The 22,623-nt window shown below is 42.1% G+C and overlaps 1 protein-coding gene across 5 annotated transcripts; it reads right to left on the minus strand.

Moving 5' to 3' along the window:
- Positions 1-1,135: 1,135 nt before the first annotated feature.
- Positions 1,136-22,299, minus strand: TMEM196 (transmembrane protein 196). Of its 5 annotated transcripts, none has more exons than XM_009907245.2 (5): positions 21,988-22,299; positions 7,747-7,803; positions 6,208-6,462; positions 4,315-4,388; positions 1,136-2,021 (listed from the first exon to the last, which is right to left on the minus strand). In XM_009907245.2, exons 1-5 carry the CDS (start codon positions 22,144-22,146, stop codon positions 2,015-2,017), a joined length of 552 nt encoding a protein of 183 aa, XP_009905547.1. In that variant the 5' UTR covers positions 22,147-22,299; the 3' UTR covers positions 1,136-2,014. The 5 variants fall into 5 exon arrangements, with proteins under 5 accessions (XP_009905547.1, XP_054017144.1, XP_054017145.1 ...); XM_054161169.1 differs by having other exon boundaries at positions 21,982-22,298; XM_054161170.1 differs by having other exon boundaries at positions 22,000-22,294.
- Between the last annotated feature and the right edge of the window lie 324 nt (positions 22,300-22,623).

The raw sequence follows: 22,623 nt of genomic DNA on the forward strand, positions 1-22,623 counted from the left end.
CCCGGGGCTGCTGTGTTGGATACAGAAGAATCACCTTTTTCCTTGTACCATCCCATGCACTTACTACCATGCTGAGAAATCAAATGTTTGTGAAAATCAGATGGGTAATGTTGTGGTCTGATCCTTCATGTCATTCCTGAGCAGAATCTGAACTGCAGTTCCAAACTGTTCTCTAAGATCTGAAGCTACAGTTCCCAGTCCTGAGGTGTCACAAGATACCTCTGTATAAACTGTAATTTTACAGCTGTCCTACAGAGCTGATGATAAACCTCAAACAGATCGTTCTGAGGTGGATTTTTGAGTAATTTTTCATTTTACTCTTGGTTTTCTTTGGCAAGGCTCTATTACACCTTTTGTACTGATGCAATGACGAAGGGAATCTTACAGAACCTGTAGTTCTATGTCCAGTGTGTGTTTCTTCAATCTATATGAAACTGCAGGCCATTAGGCATTGGCCAGGTTGTGTCCAGAGCTGCAGCAATAGTACTCCCAGAAGGAGCACATACTGGGGAGAAATATATCCTAGGTTTCCTGCTGCTGAGGGAGAGGATCATGAAGCTGGAGGCAATGGAATCTATAAAGAGCTCAAGCAAGCTGGAATGGAAGAGATAGGACAGTCTGATAGGTCCTGATAAGCAGAGCACTTTCTTTGAGCAGAAATGCCTTAATAACAGATTCTTTTGCTATGAGGGTATCTATATTCTTTGTGAACTTGAGCAGTCTCATTAATAAGTATTAATATACATAATACATCTTACTGGATCAGGGCCTTCAAGAAATAAGGACAGTAGGTAAGTGAAGAGAAGCCTCATAAGGTGGACCTCTTTCTGACTCACAAGCGTAACCATCCAGCTAATTTGCATGATATTTAAGTAAGAGACTTATATCACAGTGAAGCTGCTACATTAACATATACACTGCTTTAAGAGACCCTGAACTCTGTGGTGGGTGTGCAGAGTTGCTAGCATGTTCTGAGCTTGGCCATGCTTCTGTTCAGCCTTTGTTTTTCTCCTTTCTGAGCTTGCTACACCCCTTCAGGAACATTTCAATGTTTTGTGCAAAACTGTAGGCATGAGAGCTCAGCTGTGGAAGAGCTTTCTAATAAGAAAAATACCCCAAAGAACTCTCTAAAATATCTGGTTTACATTTCACTTTATTTGTCATCTTTTATGAACAAATTACGAAATATACTTCATTCACAAATTGGAAATATTTACAACTTTTTTACAACAAGGCATTGTTGAGGTTTTGATTTATGGCCTTCTTAGAGCATTCTGTCTTTCAAAACAAAGACATTGTTGTTTTCAGCACACTGTCCATATACACTCTGAATGTGAAATGGGAGCCTTTTGGAAGAGTAATTTGCACTCTCTTTTGATATGATCTACTGGGAAAACTGAGGCTGAATGCATTTGCAATGCAGGGAGGGGGACTGTGCAGATGCATCGCTGGTACCATGCCACATGATCTGAAGCCATCATATTACACCAGATGCTGCCAAGTGGGGAGAAGAAAATGATTCCCCTGAGCCATCCTTCCTCTGTCCTCTTCTCTTCTCTTTAGGAATCCTGTGACCAGGCTGAATGCGGTTTAGTTTAATTATTTCTTCTTTTCCCAGTTTTTGAGGCTTCATTAGAAGAAGAGCTTTGAGATGTCTATTTCAAATATCATCACAATTCTGAAATGTTATTCAGAAAAAAAAACAAACCCAACCAATCCCAAACAAACAAAAGAGAGTAGCCAGGAAGTGAATAAATACTGTATATCCGCAAAATGTTTAGGAGACAAATTCTGAACATCTTTCTAAAAGAGAAATGCAGCTGTGCTGTTCTGCAGTTGTGACACTTGAGCCATAAAAGCTAAGGTAGTTCCATTTGCACAATTTCTTGGAGTCTATTTTTTTTTTTCCTGAAGAAAATTCTAAAACCACTTCTTTCCATGGAACTTTTAAAAACCTTTTAATATACACTTCCATTATAAATCAAATGTGGGCCACCATTGCTTAGGTTGTCTGTCATTTCCTGCAACAAGAGTAGAAAACACTGATTAGTATGGCAAGCATTTTATGGGGTTTCAAATTCGGCTAGCTAAGGTTTTAATAAAAGTTTAACAAACTCTGAATTTCAGAAAAACTTTGTCATTTTTTTTTTTTGTTTAGCTTGATAAATCTCACTGTAGGGAAAAAAAAAATCACATTTCTTCCTATGTAAAGTAAGTACATTTGAAAGTCGATAGACTCAGTGGTACTGATTAAGTTGGACATTGCTCTCAGACAACATATACAGCATTGATGGCATCTGTGCAGATTTGGTGACATTGTCCTTTGAAAGTGCATCATCTCAAGCTTGTGTGGTAATCTACAAAGGAACAAGATGGTAATTAAGTCTTTGTTTCCATTCAAACCGGTTTCTGTGATGTCATGCTACAAACAGATGCCCTTTGATGCCATCTGGGATAGACATTTGGGAAACAATTCTAGATCCAAATATGCTCCAGGGGTTCTGACTGCTTTCCTTGGAATGAGACTGATTTGGGTTTTCCCTTATCATGCCAGACTAAGATTTTTAGCTGTTCAGCAACTGCCACTCAAGTGGCAGATGAGTCATGCCCGAACAAGCTGACCTGATCATGAGTCAGAATCCTAGAGCACCTAAACCAGGTTTTATTTGGAGGTAGGTTTTCTAATTCTAAAATGGCAATCCAAACACCTACTTAGCAGCTGTCTAAGCCTGGTGATGGCTACATTCATTAAACAATTCTCTGACCTGCAAGACTACAAAGCCTCATAGAGTTTATGCTTAGAGCTGCCTTATTCTCAGCAGTCCTAGGCCAATTTCATACCAAATTGAATCTGGATTCAGAAATGAAGTTATCTGCTGTTTATGTTTTATGGCAGATCTCAGAGAACATCTAACTATGCCAAAAGGAATGGGCACCCAGAAAAATGCAGTTTGAGCTAATATTTTTAAAGTTCAGGTAGATGCAGTGGAGGTGCCACTGATGGACTAGTTCCAAAATATTTACATGAGAAACAAAAGTTCTTCTCTGCGTGGAAGGGTTAAATCCAACTCTTCTACCTCCTAGGTACACTTGGAGAGAATGTGGAAGAAGAAGGATCTATTTGTCCTGCTTTTATGAGGAAAGGCAAGAGTCATTGGGCTAATCAGAAAGAAAGAGAGAGCCTGATGCTATAGCATCGCAGCCGAGACTAATGATAAAGAGAAGAAAGTTCTGGGACCTCATCTTTAATCCTAGTCTGACTCTTTCTCTCTCTTTTCATCCACAATAGTTGATGTATAAATAGTTTGGGAGGCAGAAACCAGAATTCAGAGTTTAACATAAAGTGGCAGCACTGATGCTTCCTCTCTCAGGTGCTATCAGCTATGTTTTAAAGTAGGTCATGAGACTTAATTGTTCCTTGTGCAGTTCTTGAGAGAAAGGATGTCCTATTCCTCTTTGTAAAGTATATTTAGGGCCATCAAACCAAGGAACCTTACCAAATTGATACTTCTGAAACAAATTTAAGTTTCAGAGAAAATAATGTGAGTAAACTCACTGATTTTTAAACCATGCAGCTCTCAATTTAGCAAGTGACAGTGTTGGATGTTGTCGTATGGTGCTTTATTTGCCTCATATACTGAAGAGGAACAGGCATACCTAACACTGGGCTCTGGATCTCAGTCTGAGGGTTGTCTGCTCTGAAACAGGGCATTCCATTTTGCCTGTTTGTAGGTGGTACCCATACTTGTTTGTTTTTTTTTTTTATCTACACTGAAGATATCAGTCACCTGGGAAAAGGACCAAAGCTATCAAAGCCATTTAATATTAACTATCAATTATCAGTCAGCCATGCTGATAGTAGTGCTGTCAGAAGGCTGCTCGTGAGTGAGTGTAAGTTTCTTTTTGTCAGCTTTTCTGCTTGGATCCTCTACAGACATCAGCTATTAGAATATCACAGTCATTTCTGAAAATAGTGAAAAGGAAATAAAAGTATTAATACATTAAGAAAATGTTGCTGAAGTCAAGAAATGAAGGAGCACACAGATTAGAAGCAGAGTGAGTCAATGGTGGCAACATCCAAATAGGAACATTTGGATGTCTGTTACTAGGGTGAATATTTTAAATACTCAACTTACTTCCAGATTGCAGGGTTCACCATGTAGAATTATGTCACTACTTGGAAGCACCATTCCTGACTCAGAGTGACATCACAGCATCAGCCAACTTTGATTAGCTGAAACTATGACTTTCTCTTAGAGGTGGCCCTTCCTGAAGTGACATAAAAATATGGTAGCTCCCTAGTGTTCAGCGTACCTTGGAGGTAACTCTGGTGTCGGGGGAACCACCGGGCAGCTGGGCAGGTCGGTTATTTCAATACCCCTCAATCTCTAATATAAATATAACAATTATACAATAAATATAGCACAAACAAATGCACATGCAGTACATGTCTATATTACTGTATATCAGTACAAATGTACAAAATAGTCTTATGTATAAAACACTTTAAAGCTATTTTCTAAATCAGGGCCTCATTTAATGCGAGTCTTTAAAGCTATTTTTCATTATTTCTTTAGGGGCGTGCCTTGAGCTAAACTGCCAACAGCAGGCATTTCACAGGCTGTAGGTCTAAGAAGTCCCAGGTCAAACCATCTCAGCATGCACACTTGATGGTACAACACACATGCAGGGAGGCCACAATCAGTGGGGTGCATCCCACAGTCCCTGAGCGTGTGCAGTACAGTTGCTCTGCGCATCAATCATAGCACTTCACCCAAGATACATGGGCATTTGACAATCCTCATTGCTAAGTGTCTAAAAACTCAGTAGAACAGGGCAGGAACTACTGCTATACATGATCACCTTCAGCCCAAATTGATAAAATTAGCAGTTGTCTCTGTTTTGAAACTTTTGTCTTCCTGGGCCATTTATTTTCTCTCTCTCTTTCTCTCAAATGGGCCTCATCTTTGCCCTTGATGAGGGAAGATCCTCTTTGAAAGGCAATATAGCCTACTATCTGCAAGGCCATGGTCATACTTGCCACTGTAGCTCATCAGAATTTGGATTAATTTTAAAATGAGAGGGGGAATTGTATCTCTTATCTTGATTTTATCACTGCTTTCTGTTGCTGCTGTAACCTGTACCATTCAGCTTTTAAAAACACATTTCAAACCTCTTCAGATGTATATGTTTCTACTTGGTGTCTCATCTCAGTTAAGAAACCAGAGAATATCAATAATTTTTACTTAATGAACAGTTAAATGCTATATCATGTTTTGTGAGAGAATCTGAAAACACTTTACAAATCTGAGTGAATGAATCCTCATTCTGCTGTTCAGAGGTCTCAGTTGATATGATACAGACTGTTGAACTTCACTGTAATGCAAACTTGCACATGGAGGTTTAGATAGACAGTCCACTTGACCTTTGTTCCCTTCTCAACTAATTTCTCAAATGAAAAGCATTAGATACAAAGTCCCATAGACACAGGGTGTCAGTGAACATGTTACTTCTCAAATATTAATCAGATCTGTAAATCCAAGGGGCTGATTTCAAGATTCTATGCAATTCATTCTTTTGGCCTTACCTGGTTAACTTTGGGACTTAGGTTTCAGCACTTAAATATAGACCTAGACATCTTGGTAAGTTTCCTTCTAACAAAGAAAGGTAGTAAATGCTCAGTGCTGTTGCGAACCAGACCAGTTTCATTTAGGTGCCTAAATATGCCCTTACTTGCTTAGGCTTAATCATGCAAGTTTGTGAACTGTGGCTTTGGTGTTTAAATAACCTGTTTTATAAGCTGAATACTTGGGAGAGGAAGAAATTGATTTAACTCTGGAAGCATGCAATGATGTGGTTACAGAAAGCATTCTGTGCTTTTTCACTGTACAACACATGATAATCCATATTAATAAGGCTTCCAATTATTTATGGAGTTCTATATTTAGCAGCTAAACTGTTGAATAGCTATACAATGGAATTATGTTGAAAATGGATGTACTTCATTGAAATGGATGTACTGCATATATACAGTACCTAAAAATAGCTCCATATAATGCAACACAATAAAGCTTACAGAGAATGGCAGCATTTCATTTCCCAGAAGCTCTTTCTCATATAAAACTGAAAACTGCCAATTGTAAACATTAACACATACAGTAGCATTTTAGGAGAAGCAGAACAAATAAGGGAGGACACACCACTCACTTTTTCTGCCATTTCATGGGAGTGATGCAACGAATGTTCTCTTTCTGAGAACATTCGCCTTTGTTCATAGCTGGCTAGCCGACAAGTGAGCCATGAAGAAAGGGTGCAACCACCAATTCCAATGCATGCAAGAGACATGGAGGCAAGATGCAAAGAATAGAGAGCAGACGACTTCTTTGTCAGAGCACGAAGAAATTGAAAATTTAAGATTCCTCCGATCAGTCCACAGATGCAACAGGCAGAGAAAAGTATCATCTGTCAGGAAAGACAAGAGAGGTTATGTCACAGTAGCATCTTCAAGAGACAGATTCATTCATATGAAAAATGAGGCTAACTACAGCTCGATGGTCTAGTAGCATCATGGACTGAAAAAATACTTCAATTCATTTTTTAACTCCCAGAATGCTCCCAGAATGCTCCAAGGGAATACAATGCCTTCTGGTGTACAAGAGTTGAGATTGATGTCGCATTAAGGTAAAGCTGAATTTAACGTGGCCCACACGAGGCGATCGTGTTAAAAGCAAGTCAACAGAAGGACTTCTAGGACACAAATCTTCTGATTTCCACTGTTTCATTCTAAACAGTCACATTGCAGAACGTGTCATCATTTTGATTGTGCAGTTTCACACCACTTCTCAGGCGTGAACGCCTTGTGTTCACAATGAATCTCTTGCTTTGTGTGCCAGCTGACTCTGCCTCCTGTTCAATTCTAATTTGTTCAGTCAGCAGTTTGGAGGTTTGCTTTGTTCAGGGTGAATGTGAAAGAAGCAAGAGAGCCAACAAGGAAATCTGTGATGCACCTCTACAGCAGGTCAGTGTGGTGACTGTATTTGCTTCTTTGTTTATTTTTAACTCAGTTCAAATATTTCTGAGAACTTTACAAGGATGTGAAATGGGCTGCAATTAATGAGACGTGTAAAGATCTCCTGTCACTTTGTAATTAAAGATGCTGCCCTGGTCCTTAAACTACAAATTACTTAAGGGCAAAAGACTTTATTATGGAGAAACTGCTAAATTATTGTCTTATTCACTCCCCTTGAGACTGCTTGATGTCTAGATGTTGATCTTTGATGTTACTTCATATAGCTTTCTATATGCACTTAAACTGCTGTGGCAGGAACAATTTATGGAGCCTTACAGACCACTTCTGTGCACAGCTGGGATGAGAATTTTGTCAGAAACTTGGCATTCAGGCTGTATACCTCAGTCCACTGGGAAGGGACTATTCCATGAGACCACCAGAACAGATGCCCCTTAGAAAGTGGTCATGTTCCACATGCTTTAAGAAATGAGACTTGTAACAGGGTTCAGAATAACTCATCAATATTCAAAAATAATCTGATGGAGATCTTATTTTCCCTTCACACTTATGCTGGCTTTACTTGACTCCTGTATACACAGCAAAATAATCAAGCTGACAGAAAATTAAGCCAGACTTCCAATTTTCATCAGAAACACTTGGACACAGAAAGCCCCCAGTAAGGAGTTCGAGTTAGATTTCAAATACTCATGTGTTATATATGCAGTGCAGTAACTTACAACGAGTCCAGACTTTTTTTTGGCACACAGTATTCCACATATGCCACAAAGTAGAAACTACAAAGAAAAAGAAAAAAAAAAGGCAATTATTTCATTATTAGAGGTCTCAAGTTTAAATCCTGCTGTGTTGCTGTAATAGTGACCATTACAGTAGGTTAGGCAATGGTTACAGTTGTCAGCATTTTTATCACAAACCTTCTGTTTCAGGAAGTTGTAACCCAACCATAAATGCACCTATCCCAGAAGAAGAAACTGGAATGAGAAGTCAGACTGAGGGTGATTACTCATAAGAAAAACAAACAAAAACCCCAAAACCCCCCACTTTTAAACTGCTTGGGTAAACAAAACATGAAAAAAACCCAAGCTGATGTTGCAAGCCAAAGATGCTTTTTTACTGTTTTCCTCAGAAAAGTTTAACAAGGCAATAGTCAGTGATCTAATCATCTACTTTATGCCCGGTTCCTACCGTCTGAACCACTGGGGGATCATACGTGGATTTTTGTCCCCAAGACAGTGGAACTCTGGGCAAGAATGCAAGAGACAGCACATAGAGACCTGTTTTGTTTTTTTTTTTTTCATGTATCTCCCTTTCACAAACAGATCTCTTAATTGTTGCATCAAGCATTAGACAAAAAAACTAATTAACCAAATCAGAGACACCCCCTATTAGCTGATATGAATAGATGTTAATGCTTTTTAGTGACCTGCATCAAAGACTGATGATGTTCTCTGGTGGCTCTTTTTCCTCCCATAGAAAAATTTAATAAGGGAAACAGCAAATAGTCCCTGAGGGAGCAGTCATGATAGGAAATACAGTACTGTATGAAAGCAACAAGACCTTCACCAGGTGTCTGCAGTGCTCTCAAAAATTTTCTTTTTCAATACCTCATAAACTTATTTTCAGTAAAGCTAAGCCTACACCTCTGTTGGGAAGTAATTGCAGAGTTTCAAAACTGGATTTTTTTTCACATCCTTTTTTTGCACTGAGATGGTATTTCTAGCAAGCTGTACTCAATTTGGATTTAGGATTAAACCACAGAACAGATCTGGCTGTTGCATAAAAAAATGAAAAGGAAATAACTTTAAAAAGCAGTTTCCATACATCATTCAGGGCCCCTGTAACATATTGCATATGCATCTCATTTACCTTCAAAAAATTTGCAACTTCTGTATACCAGTTGAGGAGGTGGTTTAGCACGTAGTTTATCTTTCTCCAACTAACACTAGTTCATTCATGTAACTAAGCATAAGATGAGATATATTTTTACTCTGAGTTAGGTCCATTAAATCAAGGAATCAAAGAATGGTTTGAGTTGGAAGACACTTTAAAGATCATCTAGTTCTACCCGCCTTGTCATGGGCAGAGACACCTTCCACTAGATCAGTTGCTGAAAGCCTCATCCAACCTGGCCTTGAACACTTCCAGGGCATCCACTCAGCTTGTTCTAGTGTCTCACCAACCTTGCAGTATAGAATTTCTTCCTTATATCTAGTCTAAATCTACTCTCAAATTTCAATTTGAAATCATTTTCTCTCATCCTATCACTACACTCCCTGATGAACAGTCTTCTCCCGTCTTTCCTGTAGGCCCTCTTAAAGTACTGGAAGGCCACTATAAGGTGTCACACAGAATCACAGAATCACCAAGGTTGGAAGAGACCTCAAAGATCATCAAGTCCAACCTGTCACTACAGACATCATGACTAAACCATGGCACCATGTGCCATGTCAAATCCCCTCTTGAACACCTCCCTGGCAGCCCATTCCTTCTCTACTCCATGGTGAACAATGTCAACTCTCTCAGCTTGTCTTTACAGGCAGGGTCACTCCATCCCCCTCATCATCTTTTTGACCCTCTGGAGCTGCTCGAGTAGGCCAATGACTTAGTTCCCCACAATGAATATGGTTAAATTTTGTATATTTACCTCTGTGCTAAGCACAGGATGTGGACTTAGTACCAATCTGATTACAGAGAGGGCTGTGTCTTGTAGACCGTGACCCTGAATGGCTCAGGACATAACAACCGTCCAATGCGACTAGAGCTCACCCATTGGAATAATCAGAACACTGATGGATAAGGCTCCCTCTGCCCCTTTCCCACAGGCAGAGGAGATTTCAGCTCAGAACTATCACACATGATTTGTAAGATTTCACTCAGACTTTCTGCAAAGTTTTGAAGTGTCATTCCCAGTCCTGTTACTTGAAGATTGCCTTCAATTCCTTCAGATGCTTCAGACATTGACATGCAGAGATTTTTATTTCTCAGTATTCATGCAGAAACCTCAGGAAAAAAAAAAAAAGAGGTGTTGAAGACATCACTGTAATTACATTATATTCAGTTGGACTTGATAAATTGGATTAATAATTTCTCTCTGTAGTGATTGAGTAAGATTGAAAGGAAAATTTTATATAAACAAAAATGTGTCAGTTCTGGAAAGCTTACAGAAGGCATCTGGATGACACCATCAAAGACTCTTTGAATTTTTAACAAGTGTGTGTCAACTGGTTTTAAAAGTTGGGGATTTGGTAATTTACATTCACAGCTGAAAGAATAGTTCAGTAGTTTTCTAATACCTTGTTTTCAAGAGTGTATATTTGGAGTGTAAAAAATATATCACTGAAGATAAGATCATTATAAAGAATGAACAATTGTTGAAGTGTTCATATCCATGAGGAGAATAAGGCTAAAACATTTAATGAAGGATCAGCTAAGTAGTAGCCCTTCCATAATGCCCTGGGAGAGAAGGACCTTTGACTGGGACTTGTTTCACTACTGCAATTTGCTTTTAATTATTATTCATCAGGAAAAATTCTAAAAGGCTAAAAGATCTGAAATCTAACTTAAAAACCTACATAGAATATTATTTGCAAGCAATTCCCTTTGCTTCTGGGCTTATTCATACCTCCTGTGATTCATGATATTTTGTGTCAAGACTAGCAGAGGTGGCAGGATTGAATGCATCAACCAATAATAGATGGGGGCAGAACCACTCTTTGGTTGATAAAAAACCCAAAGAAAGATGGTGCAAAGCACAAAAGGTACTTTTAGACTCAGTGGGCTGTGATTGCCTCAGTCCCCTTTCCAGTGGAGATTTGCTAGGGACCTGTCAGAGTCACAGGCCCTTTGATAGCACTTCTGTGATTGCAAGGTGATGCAATAGTGTCCATTTGTGGAGTCTGCTGTTCACACTGCAGCTGCTTATATTCAATATACATAATTGTAGATCTTTGTTCTGGTCTGCTGAATTTTGGAATAAAGAACCAAAGACCTCCCAGAAAAGGAGATTGCTTATTTTGAATGTGCTTTAATTTACTTTATATTAAATAAAGCTTTATATTAAGTAAAGCTCAGTTAGAATTAAAGCTGGCCAGGGAGATCAAAGGGAACAATAAGACTTTCTACAGGTATGTTAATGGTAAAAAAGAAGACTAGGGGAGGTGTGGCCCCCCTCAGAAAGGAAACAGGTGAACTGGTGACAAGTGATATGGAGAAGGCTGAGGTTCTCAATGACTTCTTTAACTCAGTCTTCACTGGCAAGGGCTCCAGCCACACTCCCAGAATAATGGAAGATAATGCCAGGAACTGGAAGATGTCCTCCCATAGTGAGTGAAGATCAGGCTTGCGACCATCTGAGGAACCCAAAAGTGTTCAAGTCTGTGAAACCTGATGGGATACACCCACAGGTGCTGAGGGAACTGGCAGATGAGGTTGCTAAACTGCTCTCTATTATATTCTATATTCTATAATCTATATTCTATTCTATTCTAAAGTCATGGCAGTCTGGGGAGGTCCCCACTGACTGGAAAAGGAGAAATAAATCCCCCATTTTCAAAAGGGAAAGAAGGATGACCCAGGAAATCATAGGCAAGTCAGTCTCACCTCTGTGCCAGATAAGATCATGGAGCAGATCCCCCTGGAGGCACTCTTGAGGCAGAAGAATAATGAAGAGTTGATTTGGTACAATCATCACAGCTTCACCAAGGACAAATCCTGCTGACAAACCTGGTGGCCTTCTATGACAAGGTCACAACATCAATAGATGAAGGCCAAACAGCTGATGTTATTTATCTGGACCTGAGCAAAGCCTTTGACACTGTTCCACATAACACCCTGGTCTCCAAGCTGGTGCAGTATGGGTTTGATGGATGGACCATTCAGTGGATAAAAAACTGCCTTGATGGCTGCACCCAAAGGGTGGCTGTCAGTGGGTCCATGTCCAAGTGGAGGCCAGTGACAAGTGAGTCCCTCAGGGATTAGTACTGGGACCAGTCTTGTTTAACAGCTTTGTTGGCAACATGGGAGGAAAATTAGGGAGGCAAAAGCATATTTGGAACTTAAACTGGCCTCTGATGTGAAGGACAACAAAAAGTCCTTCTATAAATATATTAATAGCAAGAGGAAGGGCAGGGACAACCTCCACTCCTTGGTTGACATGGAAGGAAATGTTGTAACACAGGATGAGGAAAAGGCAGAGGTACTTAACACCTTCTTTACCTCAGTTTTTACTAGCTGGAAAGAACGTCTACCAGACAGCTGGCCTGCAGAACTGGCAGAGGGAGCCAGGGAGCTGCATGGTTTCCCTGTGTTCCATGAGCAAGTGATAGGAGCTCTCCTCAGCAGCTTGGACCCCCACAAGTCCATGGGACCAGATGGGATCCATCCTAGGGTGCTGAGAGAGCTGGCAGATGAGCTGGCCAAGCCACTCTCCATTATTTTTCATCAGTCCTGGCTCACTGGAGAGATCCCAGCTGACTGGAAGCTGGCCAACGTGGTACCCATCCACAAGAAGGGCCGGTTGGATGAGCCAGGGAATTACAGGCCTGTCAGCCTGACCTCAGTGCCAGGAAAGATTATGGAGCAGGTCATCCTGAGTGCAATCACGCAACACTTAGAGGATGGCCAAGGGATCAGGCCCAGCCAGCATGGGTTTAGGAAGGGCAGGTCCTGCCTGACCAACCTGATCTCCTTCTATGATCAGGTGACCCGCCTGGTGGATGTGGGGAGGCCTGTGGATGTAGTCTACCTGGACCTCAGCAAGGCCTTTGACACCGTTCCCCACAGCAAACTCCTGGCCAAGCTGTCAGCCCATGGCTTGGATGGGAGCACACTGAGATGGGTTAGGAACTGGCTGGAGGGCCGAGCCCAGAGAGTGGTAGTGAATGGTGCCACATCCAGCTGGCAGCCAGTCACCAGTGGTGTGCCCCAGGGATCAGTACTGGGCCCCTTGCTCTTTAACATCTTTATTGATGATCTGGACGAGGGCATCGAGTCCATCATCAGTAAATTTGCTGATGACACCAAGCTGGGCGCAGGAGTTGATCTGCTGGAGGGTAGAGAGGCTCTGCAGAGGGACCTCGACAGGCTGGACAGATGGGCAGAGTCCAACGGCATGAGATTTAACACATCCAAGTGCCGGGTTCTGCACATTGGCCACAGCAACCCCATGCAGAGCTACAGGCTGGGGTCAGAGTGGCTGGAGAGCAGTCAGGCTGAGAGGGACCTGGGGGTGCTGGTCGACGGTAGACTGAACATGAGCCTGCAGTGTGCCCAGGCAGCTAAGAGGGCCAATGGCATCCTGGCCTGCGTCAGGAACAGTGTGGCCAGCAGGAGCAGGGAGGTCATTCTGCCCCTGTACACTGCACTGGTTAGGCCGCACCTCGAGTACTGTGTCCAGTTCTGGGCCCCTCAGTTTAGGAAGGATGTTGACTTGCTGGAACGAGTCCAGAGAAGAGCAACAAAGTTGGTGAGGGGTTTGGAACATAAGCCCTATGAGGAGAGGCTGAGGGAGCTGGGGTTGCTTAGCCTGGAGAAGAGGAGACTGAGGGGTGACCTTATTACTCTCTACAACTACCTGAAGGGAGGTTGTAGACAGACGGATGTTGGTCTCTTCTCCCAGGCAAGCAGTACCAGAACAAGAGGACACAGTCTCAGGCTGCGCCAGGGGAGATACAGGCTGGATGTTAGAAAAAAGTTCTATACAGAAAGAGTGATTGCACATTGGAATGGGCTGCCTGGGGAGGTGGTGGAGTCACCATCACTGGAGGTTTTTAGGAGAAGACTTGACGGGGTACTTGGTGCTGTGGGTTAGTTGCTTGGGCGGAGTTGGATTGGTTGATGGGTTGGACGCGATGATCTTGAAGGTCTCTTCCAACCTGGTTTATTCTATGTATTCTATGTATTCTATGACAGTGGCATTGAGTGCACCTTCAGCAGGTTTGCTGATGACACCAAGCTATGTGGTGCAGCAGACACGCTGGAGGGAAGGGATCCATCCAGAGGGCCCTTGACAGGCTGGGGAGGTGGGCCCAAGCCAACCTCATGAGGTTCAACAAGACGAAATGTAAGGTCCTGCATCTGGGTCAGGGCAATCCCAAGCACCGATACAGGCTAGGCAGCAACTGGCTTGAGAGTAGCCCTGAAGAAATGGACCTGGAAGTGCTGGTAGGTGAGAAGCTCAACATGAACCACCAGTGTGCACTTGCAGCCCAGAAAGCCAATCACATCCTGGGCTGCATCAAGAGAAGCATAGCCAGCAGGTCAAAGGAGGTGATCCTCCCCCTCTACTCCACTCTGGTGAGACCCTATTCTGGAGTTCTGGAGTCCCTATTACAGGAAGGAACTGGACATGCTGCAGTGTGTCCAGAGAAGGGCCACAAGGATGATCAGAGGGCTGGAGCACCTCTCCTATGAGGACAGACTGAAAGAGTTGGGGCTGTTCAGTCTGGAGAAGAGAAAGCTCCGAGGAGACCTAATTGTGGCCTTCCAGTATCTGAAGGGGGCCTACAAGACAGCTGGGGAGGGAGTAAGGTAATGATAGGACTAGGAGGAAGGGAACAAAATTAGAAATGTGCAGATTCAGATTGGGTGTTAGGAAGAAGTTCTTCCCCATAGGGTGGTGAGATGCTGGAACAGGTTGCTCAGAGAGGTGGTGGAAGCCTCATCCCTGAAGGTTTTTAAGGCCAGGCTGGAAGTGGCTCTGAGCAACCTGATGTAGTGTGAAGTGTCCCTGCCCATGGCAGGGGGAATGGAACTAGATGATCCTTGAGGTCCCTTCCAACCCTAACAATGCTATGATTCTAAGTATGGGCTTGAAATAAACCTCGGATCCAAACACCCAGAGATTTTGTTATGGAGACTGCAATCTCAATTTAGATCCAAATTCTGTGGTTTGGATCCATCTCTATTTCATATTTTCTTGGTTTCTCACTTTCTCCTTGAAAAAGATGACTTTCTTATTGGTAGTCTGTAAGAAAGATCAGTTTTAGTTGTATCTGCAGAGAGCCAAAGATGTGTTCATTTCCATCATGCAGAAGAAAAGGAACTTTTTTCTATGTTCATTGAAGCTAAGAAGAAATAAATAGAAGGAAACTTTCTTCTATTTTGAGGAGGCAAAAGGAATGGTGAGTGTAATTCTCTTGAGAAAATAAAAACTATGTAAAATATTTCTGGAGAGACACTGAAGAAAATAGTGGAGAAAATATAAGAAGTGCTTGATCACTAGTTACTGTTCATGACAAAGAAGCAGCCCACATTTTGTAGTGTGTGGAAAGTCCTCCAGCTTTCTGGATCATCCATCAGTATCTGATGAAGTGCATGAAAGGGAATGATGCCAAATCTGAATGTAACAGAGTGAAAAAGCAAGCACATCATACTAATTCAAATAATCCTCTACTTGAAAGAAGAAAACATCACAATAGAATCAACAGTTTCATTTCTGTGTTCTCTTGTCAGGTGGTTAACCAGAAAAATCTGTGTTTCACACTAAAACTATATAAACATGAGAATAATCGGGAATTTGAAATGAGTAATGTCTAGAAAGGACCGTTATATTTAATAATCTTACTGCTTCAGCTCCATCCACATGAGAAAAAGAGCTGAAATCCCTAATGGGTGAACTGAGCAGGGCAGGTGCCTCTAGTTTTAACTCTTCAAAGTTCTTTCAGAACAAGGATTAAGTTTTCTTAGTGCAGGCATAAATCCATTCTTGAAAATAAAGGCATTAAACTAAAGAAAAACAACAATGGGTAACAAGAGTGAGTCTAGGAAGTGGTATTGCCCATTACCTCTATAGAAAAACAGAATCATCTTTCTGAATCAGGATGGAAACATTTGATGATGTTGTTGTCCCATGCAAGGGGTTGTGGAGACAGGAATGTGTACCTGGCTCTAGGTCATCCTGATGCAGAACCAGATGCAACAGCATTGCCACAACCCAACTCCATGTGCTACCAAATCTGTCATGCTGAGAGGGGGAGCTCTGCTATTTGAAGGGACACATGGTGTTAAAAACATGTCTAATCTGAGCTAATACCTTGACTTGGCAGTGTGCTGTTTAGCAGGTGGTGCTACAGTTCCCACTGATCCAAGCTGTATACAAGCAGTTTAAATTTCACCCTAGTTTTTGTGATTAGTGCTTCCATTTGTGTGGCTCTAAATCTGCAGAGGTGCTTTAAAAATGAGGGAAAGTTTTTAGAAACACTCAAGGAAATTTCGACGTGGGTCTATGGATCTGAAAGTCTACCTTGCCATCAGTGATTCGTGGCCATTTGGAAATGCATCCAAATTCTCAGAACAAAATAATAATACTTATTTACTTGTTTAAGGCCTGTCAGAATAACCAATTTTAAATACTAATGCTTTTTGTTGGCTCTGTATCAAATACTTAGTTTGGAGTATGATTGCTTTTATCTCAACCCAAACCAACTCAAACCAACCCAAACCAACCCAACCCAAACCAAATGATTATTCCCTGCAGGTAAAATAAAGTCTTCTCTTCAGCAAAATATTTAATCATATGCTTAAGTCAGCCTGTATTCAACAGATCCTCATAAATAAAACCTACAAGTCGCCTTGGATAGGACATCTTCCAACTTGGTTTCTGTTCCTGGAGTGTCTGAATAAAAACCTACTGATAGACTACTAAAGTCCTCTCATCTGGATTGAATTTTCCTGGATCCATACAAGGCAAGAAGCTCCCACACTTGGTACTTTCTCCCCTACCTACAGGTAACAGAACTTTCTCCAGCTTCCTCTGAGCTCACTGACAGTGCTATGATTCATTTCATCTGGAACAGGAGCCAGCCAGAAATATGGTCAGTTTGATGGAAATGCAATGCACGTGTTAAAGTAAAATAGGATCACATCTGCGTTTTGTCCACATGCTAAACAATAATGTGATTTTTTTTTCTTTTTAGTGTTCTTTTGAAAAAGAAAATAAATAAAATCATCCTAGTATTTCCAAAAGAAACTTGGCAGAAGCAGAAACTAGATGCAAAAATTTAATGTCCTAAAATTTTAGGCCACCAGCATTGATTTAGCTAGTCTAAAGTCTTGCTTTGAGAGAGTTTTGCTTTTCCTTCAAGTCTTGGGTAAAAGTAAGCCACCAAAATAAAATAATTCAAGTGCCAACTTGAAGCAAATTTCTGTAGCCAAACTATAAATGTAGAGTTTTTGAAGGGCAGGCACACTTCCACTGTGCTAACATCACGAATCATGGAAACAACTCTGCCCCTACAGACATGCCGACTGACTGACCAACATCCACAGAGTGCATACCTCTGGAATACATTCAGATATTTGTCTTTATAAGGAAGCAAATATTACTGTGGAGGGACATAGCCATAAGTGAATCATCAGTGCATATTAAGATAGATGGTGTATGTGACTAATAATGTGGCTTTTGTCTTTCGTTCTTTCCCTCGTTCTGCGAAGGGATCTCATTTATAGCAAGAATTTGTTCACCTCTGCAGAATAAATGACAATTAGAGCCATATACATATGTGTGTGAATATATATTCTCTACTCATAGCGATAGTGACACAACCATTGTGTTCTAAATAGAGGTGGGAGAGGATGGAATGGAATGGAATGGAATGGAATGGAATGGAATGGAATGGAATGGAATGGAATGGAATGGAATGGAATAGAATAGAATAGAATAGAATAGAATAGAATAGAATAGAATAGAATAGAATAGAATAGAATAGACCAGGTTGGAAGAGACCTTCAAGATCATCGCATCCAACCCATCAACCAATCCAACCCACCTAAACCACTAAACCGTGGCACCAAGCACCCCATCAAGTCTCCTCCTGAATACCTCCAATGATGGTGCCTCCACCACCTCCCTGGGCAGCCCATTCCAATGGGCAATCACTCTCTCTGTATAGAACTTCTTCCTAACCTCCAGCCTAAACCTCCCCTGGCACAGCCTGAGACTGTGTCCTCTTGTTCTGGTACTGGCTGCCTGGGAGAAGAGACCAACATCCACCTGTCTACAACCTCCCTTCAGGTAGTTGTAGAGAGCAAGGAGGTCACCCCTGAGTCTCCTCTTCTCCAGGCTAAGCAACCCCAGCTCCCTCAGCCTCTCCTCATAGGACTTGTGTTCCAAACCCCTCACCATCTTTGTTGCCCTTCTCTGGACACATTCCAGCAAGTCAACATCCTTCCTAAACTGAGGGGCCCAGAACTGGACACAGTACTCGAGGTGTGGCCTAACCAGTGCAGCGTACAGGGGGAGAATGACCTCCCTGCTCCTTCTGGCCACGCTGTTCTTGATGCAGGCCAGGATGACCATTTAAAAAAAAAAAATTTGTAAATACTATTTGAATTATCTTCTGAATGATTTCCTGGTAAATTGTTGTTGTTGTTGTTTGTTTAGTTTGGTCTTTGCTATGGATGCTGTCGTTCTTGCCATGTTAGCATATTGGCTCAGCATGCTCATTGGCTGGATCATTTCTGTAGTTTCTCCTTTAACTGAATTGGAATGGGTTAAAAAAAAAAAAGAAAAAGAATGTTTGAGAGACACTGAGTACATCTTGTGGGGCAGATGATACCAATACAATCCTAACAAACAGAAAGAAAATCCAGCAATCAGCCACACGTTCACCTGAGATTGTATGGGACTGGGGGTGGGGGGGTGGGGGTTGATTGCTTTTGGTGTTGGGTTTTTATGTTTGTTTGTTTTTTGGAAGTTTTTTGGGGGTTTTGTTTGTTTGGTGGGTTGTTGTTGTTGTTTGGGGTTGTTGGGTTTTTTGTTGGTTGGTTTTTGGGGTTTGGATGTTTAATTGGTTGGGGGGGGGGTTCTTTTGTTTCTTTTTTTGTTGTTTTCAATATTTTCTTTTGTTTTGTTGGGGGTTTTTAATTTGTGCTTTTCTGGTTTGCTTGTTTGTGGTGTTGTTAATTATTTAGCAGCTGTGGCCTATTTAAGGAAGAATAGCTTGGATATGATGTAAAATAAATTGGACAACTGTCTCTATGTGCTCCAGATAATTTGAGAAGTCAGCTACACCTTCAGTTGTTTTCTTTTGGCTACATTTTAAACAACTCTCACTATCTTAACTTATCTTATCAGCTCAACTCCAATAACAACAACAAATCTAGAAACTGCTTTCCCATTTCCATGCATTTTTGATGTAGACAATGTCTAGGCTTTCCATTTCTTCATTCTTGTCTATTCCACTGGATTGCTTATACATAATGCAGAGGATGTAATGATCAGAGCACTTCAGCTCATGGTTAACTTCACTTGTATCTCTAATCCTGTGGGTGGGATTCACATGCTTTTAGTTAGATACATAAGTAAATTATGGGGCTGAATGGAGATAGTGAACAATAAGAACATAACTTTCTTTTAAGAAGAAATCTAATGTTCATCAACTGCAAAGCATTATAGGGAGGAAAGTATAGGAGATAGAATGTGCATGATTTTAAGATGCCCAAATTTTAGGAATTCAGGTTAAGGTTTCCATGGTGATGCTATCTTCATCTATTTCCTTATGAACTTGGGCCTCTGCTGAGTTCCACCCACATGAAAGGATAGAACAGAGGCAAAAGTTTTCAGTGTATTTCCGGGTCAATTGCACTGGGAGACGTGACACTGTTTAACTTAACTCCAGTGTTCTGCATCCTAACATGTCAAATCATTAGTTTTTTTTATTAATGTCCCTTTCTTTTCCTTGATGCTCATTTCTCAGGGGAAAATCTTGATTCAAGAGTGTAGTCTGGAAAAACTAATGTATTTTATTCGATAGATATTCTTGAATAACAGCAATGTGTGCTCATGGTAAGATCCAGTGAGAAGAAAGGTGGCTTCTGCTATTTCTGCAGCAGGACAATTCTGAGACTGTGAAAACAAATCTTTCCCCAGTGTCTTAACTCAGACCTAGTTCTTCATGGCTGTAAGCATCCCTGGAGAGTGGCAGATCTCTGGCCCCTTTCTTGTCCTGTCTCACCTGCCAGTCCTCTAGTCAGAGGAACACAACCTAACAGACAATCTGAATTGCTGGAGTGTTACAAAGAGGGTACCATAGTGATGACATTTTAGACCAAAAGTCTATGGTTCAAGGCAAAGTAAGCTTCTATAACCAAGTAATTTCACTCTGCATACCACTGTGAGATCTCATTTCCTCTACTACAGGAAACATAAACTGCTTGCTTCCACTGTACAGTTTCACCATGGCTGCTCTTTGCCTACTCAACCTGCAGTTCTTTGCTCAGTTTCTAGCAGCTGATGCCTGTCACTACTGGCTGTAGTGGTGGGCATCCTTCACCCACTTGTTACATTTCCAAACAAGTCCCTTTGGGCTGCCTTTCATGCCTCTGCACTCACATATGGGGAGAATTGTCTATAAATATCTGCAAAATCATTTTGTTGCCCTCTGTCTTACACTTCTCTAAAACTCTGCCTACAAACAGCTTGAAACCAGCCAGACTGCTGGTATCTTAATGCAACCACCTGTTATACCAATCAGTTTTGGTTTATACTCCTTTACATCCTTTTATTCTGACTTGCTTTGCTTGTAAGCTCTTTGGACCCAACATCTAATGTAACAGAGCATTAATATACAGCTAGTACAAGCATTAGGGGAACAAAGCATAAAAACGAGTGAGGCAGTTGTGCAGGAAATGTGCACAGTCATGAAATGGTATCAGCTGTGACAGTGCTGTCACATAATGCCATCACTGCATAAAGCACTGATCTCACAGACTGGTCAAAACTCTTTGACTTCATTGAAACCCAGCATATCACCCTCTGCTATTAAACCTTCAGATAGACACATATTTGTGAGTGATCTTTTTTCTTCATCATTAATGATGAGAAACCTCCCTCTTTGGACTGATTTCGACAATATAATACCTGTTGGCCGCTGTCTTATCTTATTTGGTCTTCCTTCTCCTTTCTCACCTGCCTGTTCTGCAGTGCAGAATTATGTGTCTGTTTATATGCTGCCAAAAATATTTGTGACTGTTGTCAATAATTAATAATTATTGACAGTGAGGATATTACATGAAGCACTTTATCAGAATGAATCTGTAAATTACAGGAGGTTACACTGCATTTATCATCTTATCTCAAGCAAAGCAAACAATCCTTTTAGAAATGCTGCTGTACAATCCCAGCTGGCCAAAACCAGCTTTGGAGTTCAAAAAATGCCCACTCATGTTTAGGCTGAATATTCAATAGTTCCTATTCTTTGTTTCATAAATATAAATAATCATTTGGAGGAAATTTTTTCCTTGGATATCTCGAACTGAAAAACAAACAAACAAACAAACAAAAAGCCCCCCAAACAATCAAAAACAAAACCCCAACATTTTGGGAAGTGAGAAATGCTCTGTGACATGAGCATACTGCTTCTATTAACCCATTATTGGTGTTGTTTTCCTTTCTTTTTTTTTTTTTCTTTCTCATTTTACAAGAAGCTCATGATGCCCAGATCATGGGAACATGCCTTTCCTTGTCCTTATCTTTTTCTCTTTTTCTTTTTCCTCCAAGAGCTCAGAACTCAACTGACATACCCTTGACATTATTTTAAAATACATTTTGACAGTCCTGGCATCAGACACAGGACTATTCCTTTTAAAAAGCAAAACTCACAGACAATTTAAAGATGATAAGCCATGGCCCATGTTCCACTTGAAGCATTGGGCTTCCCCAGGTATGAGTGTGGCTTCACAGAAAGTTCAATTGTCCTCAGGAAAATTGAAAAATCAAAAGAAGCAAGAAAGAAGGGGTCTCCCCCTCCCCTCCCACTCCACACCCCTCTCCCCACCTTGCCTCCCCCATCACCCCACGAGTATGCAGACTGTCCCCCATGCACATCGGAGATGGACCCGGCGAGGCTCTCGGCGCAGCATGCACACGCGGAAGGGAAGGGAGGGGAGGGAAATGCCTTCGCAAGGTCTGATCATCACCATAAAGAGTTAAAGAGAGAGTGAAATGGCTAACGTACACACACCCCGCTCCATACCGGAGAAGAGTCTCCCAGTTGAGGTTTATGCTCTGTGAGGACCAGGCTGAAACTGACCGCCCCCACGGCCACGCTGGACACCCCTAACCCTATCTCCAGCACGGAGAGCACCAGGAGGCTCCCGATGATCTGGCTGCTGGTGCACATCCTCCCTCGGTCATCCTTCCTTCCCGATCAGCCGGGAAAACCGCGCATTCTCCTTCTCCTCCGGCGCTCCCGCCGCCTCAAGTCGCCCCCAAACTTTTCTTCCTTCGCCGGCAGTCGGGGCGGAGCGGCGCATCCGCGGCCGCCGGGCGCTGCTGAGGGGCGCTGCCGGGGGGCGGCCCCGCTGCCGCTGCCGCCGGGCCCCGCGCAGCCCCGCAACGGTGGCGAGCGCGGCCCCGGCGTCGCGGAGCTCTCCAAGGTGCCGGGCAGGCGGCGGGGCCGGGCGGCGCGGGCGGCGCGGGCAGCGCGGCGGCCGGTGTGTGCAGCACCGCGCTCTTCAGGGGCTGTGCCTCCGCCGAGAGAGCCGACCTTGTCTGATCGCCTCCTGCGCTCTCATTGAAATGACCTCACTCCCTTTTTTTTATTTATTCCTCCCCCCCAACCCTTTCTTATTTCTTTCCCCTGTCTCTGCCTGGGTTG

Source organism: Dryobates pubescens, chromosome 4, assembly GCF_014839835.1.
Source record: "Dryobates pubescens isolate bDryPub1 chromosome 4, bDryPub1.pri, whole genome shotgun sequence".
In the NCBI taxonomy this organism is placed as follows: Eukaryota; Metazoa; Chordata; class Aves; order Piciformes; family Picidae; genus Dryobates; species Dryobates pubescens.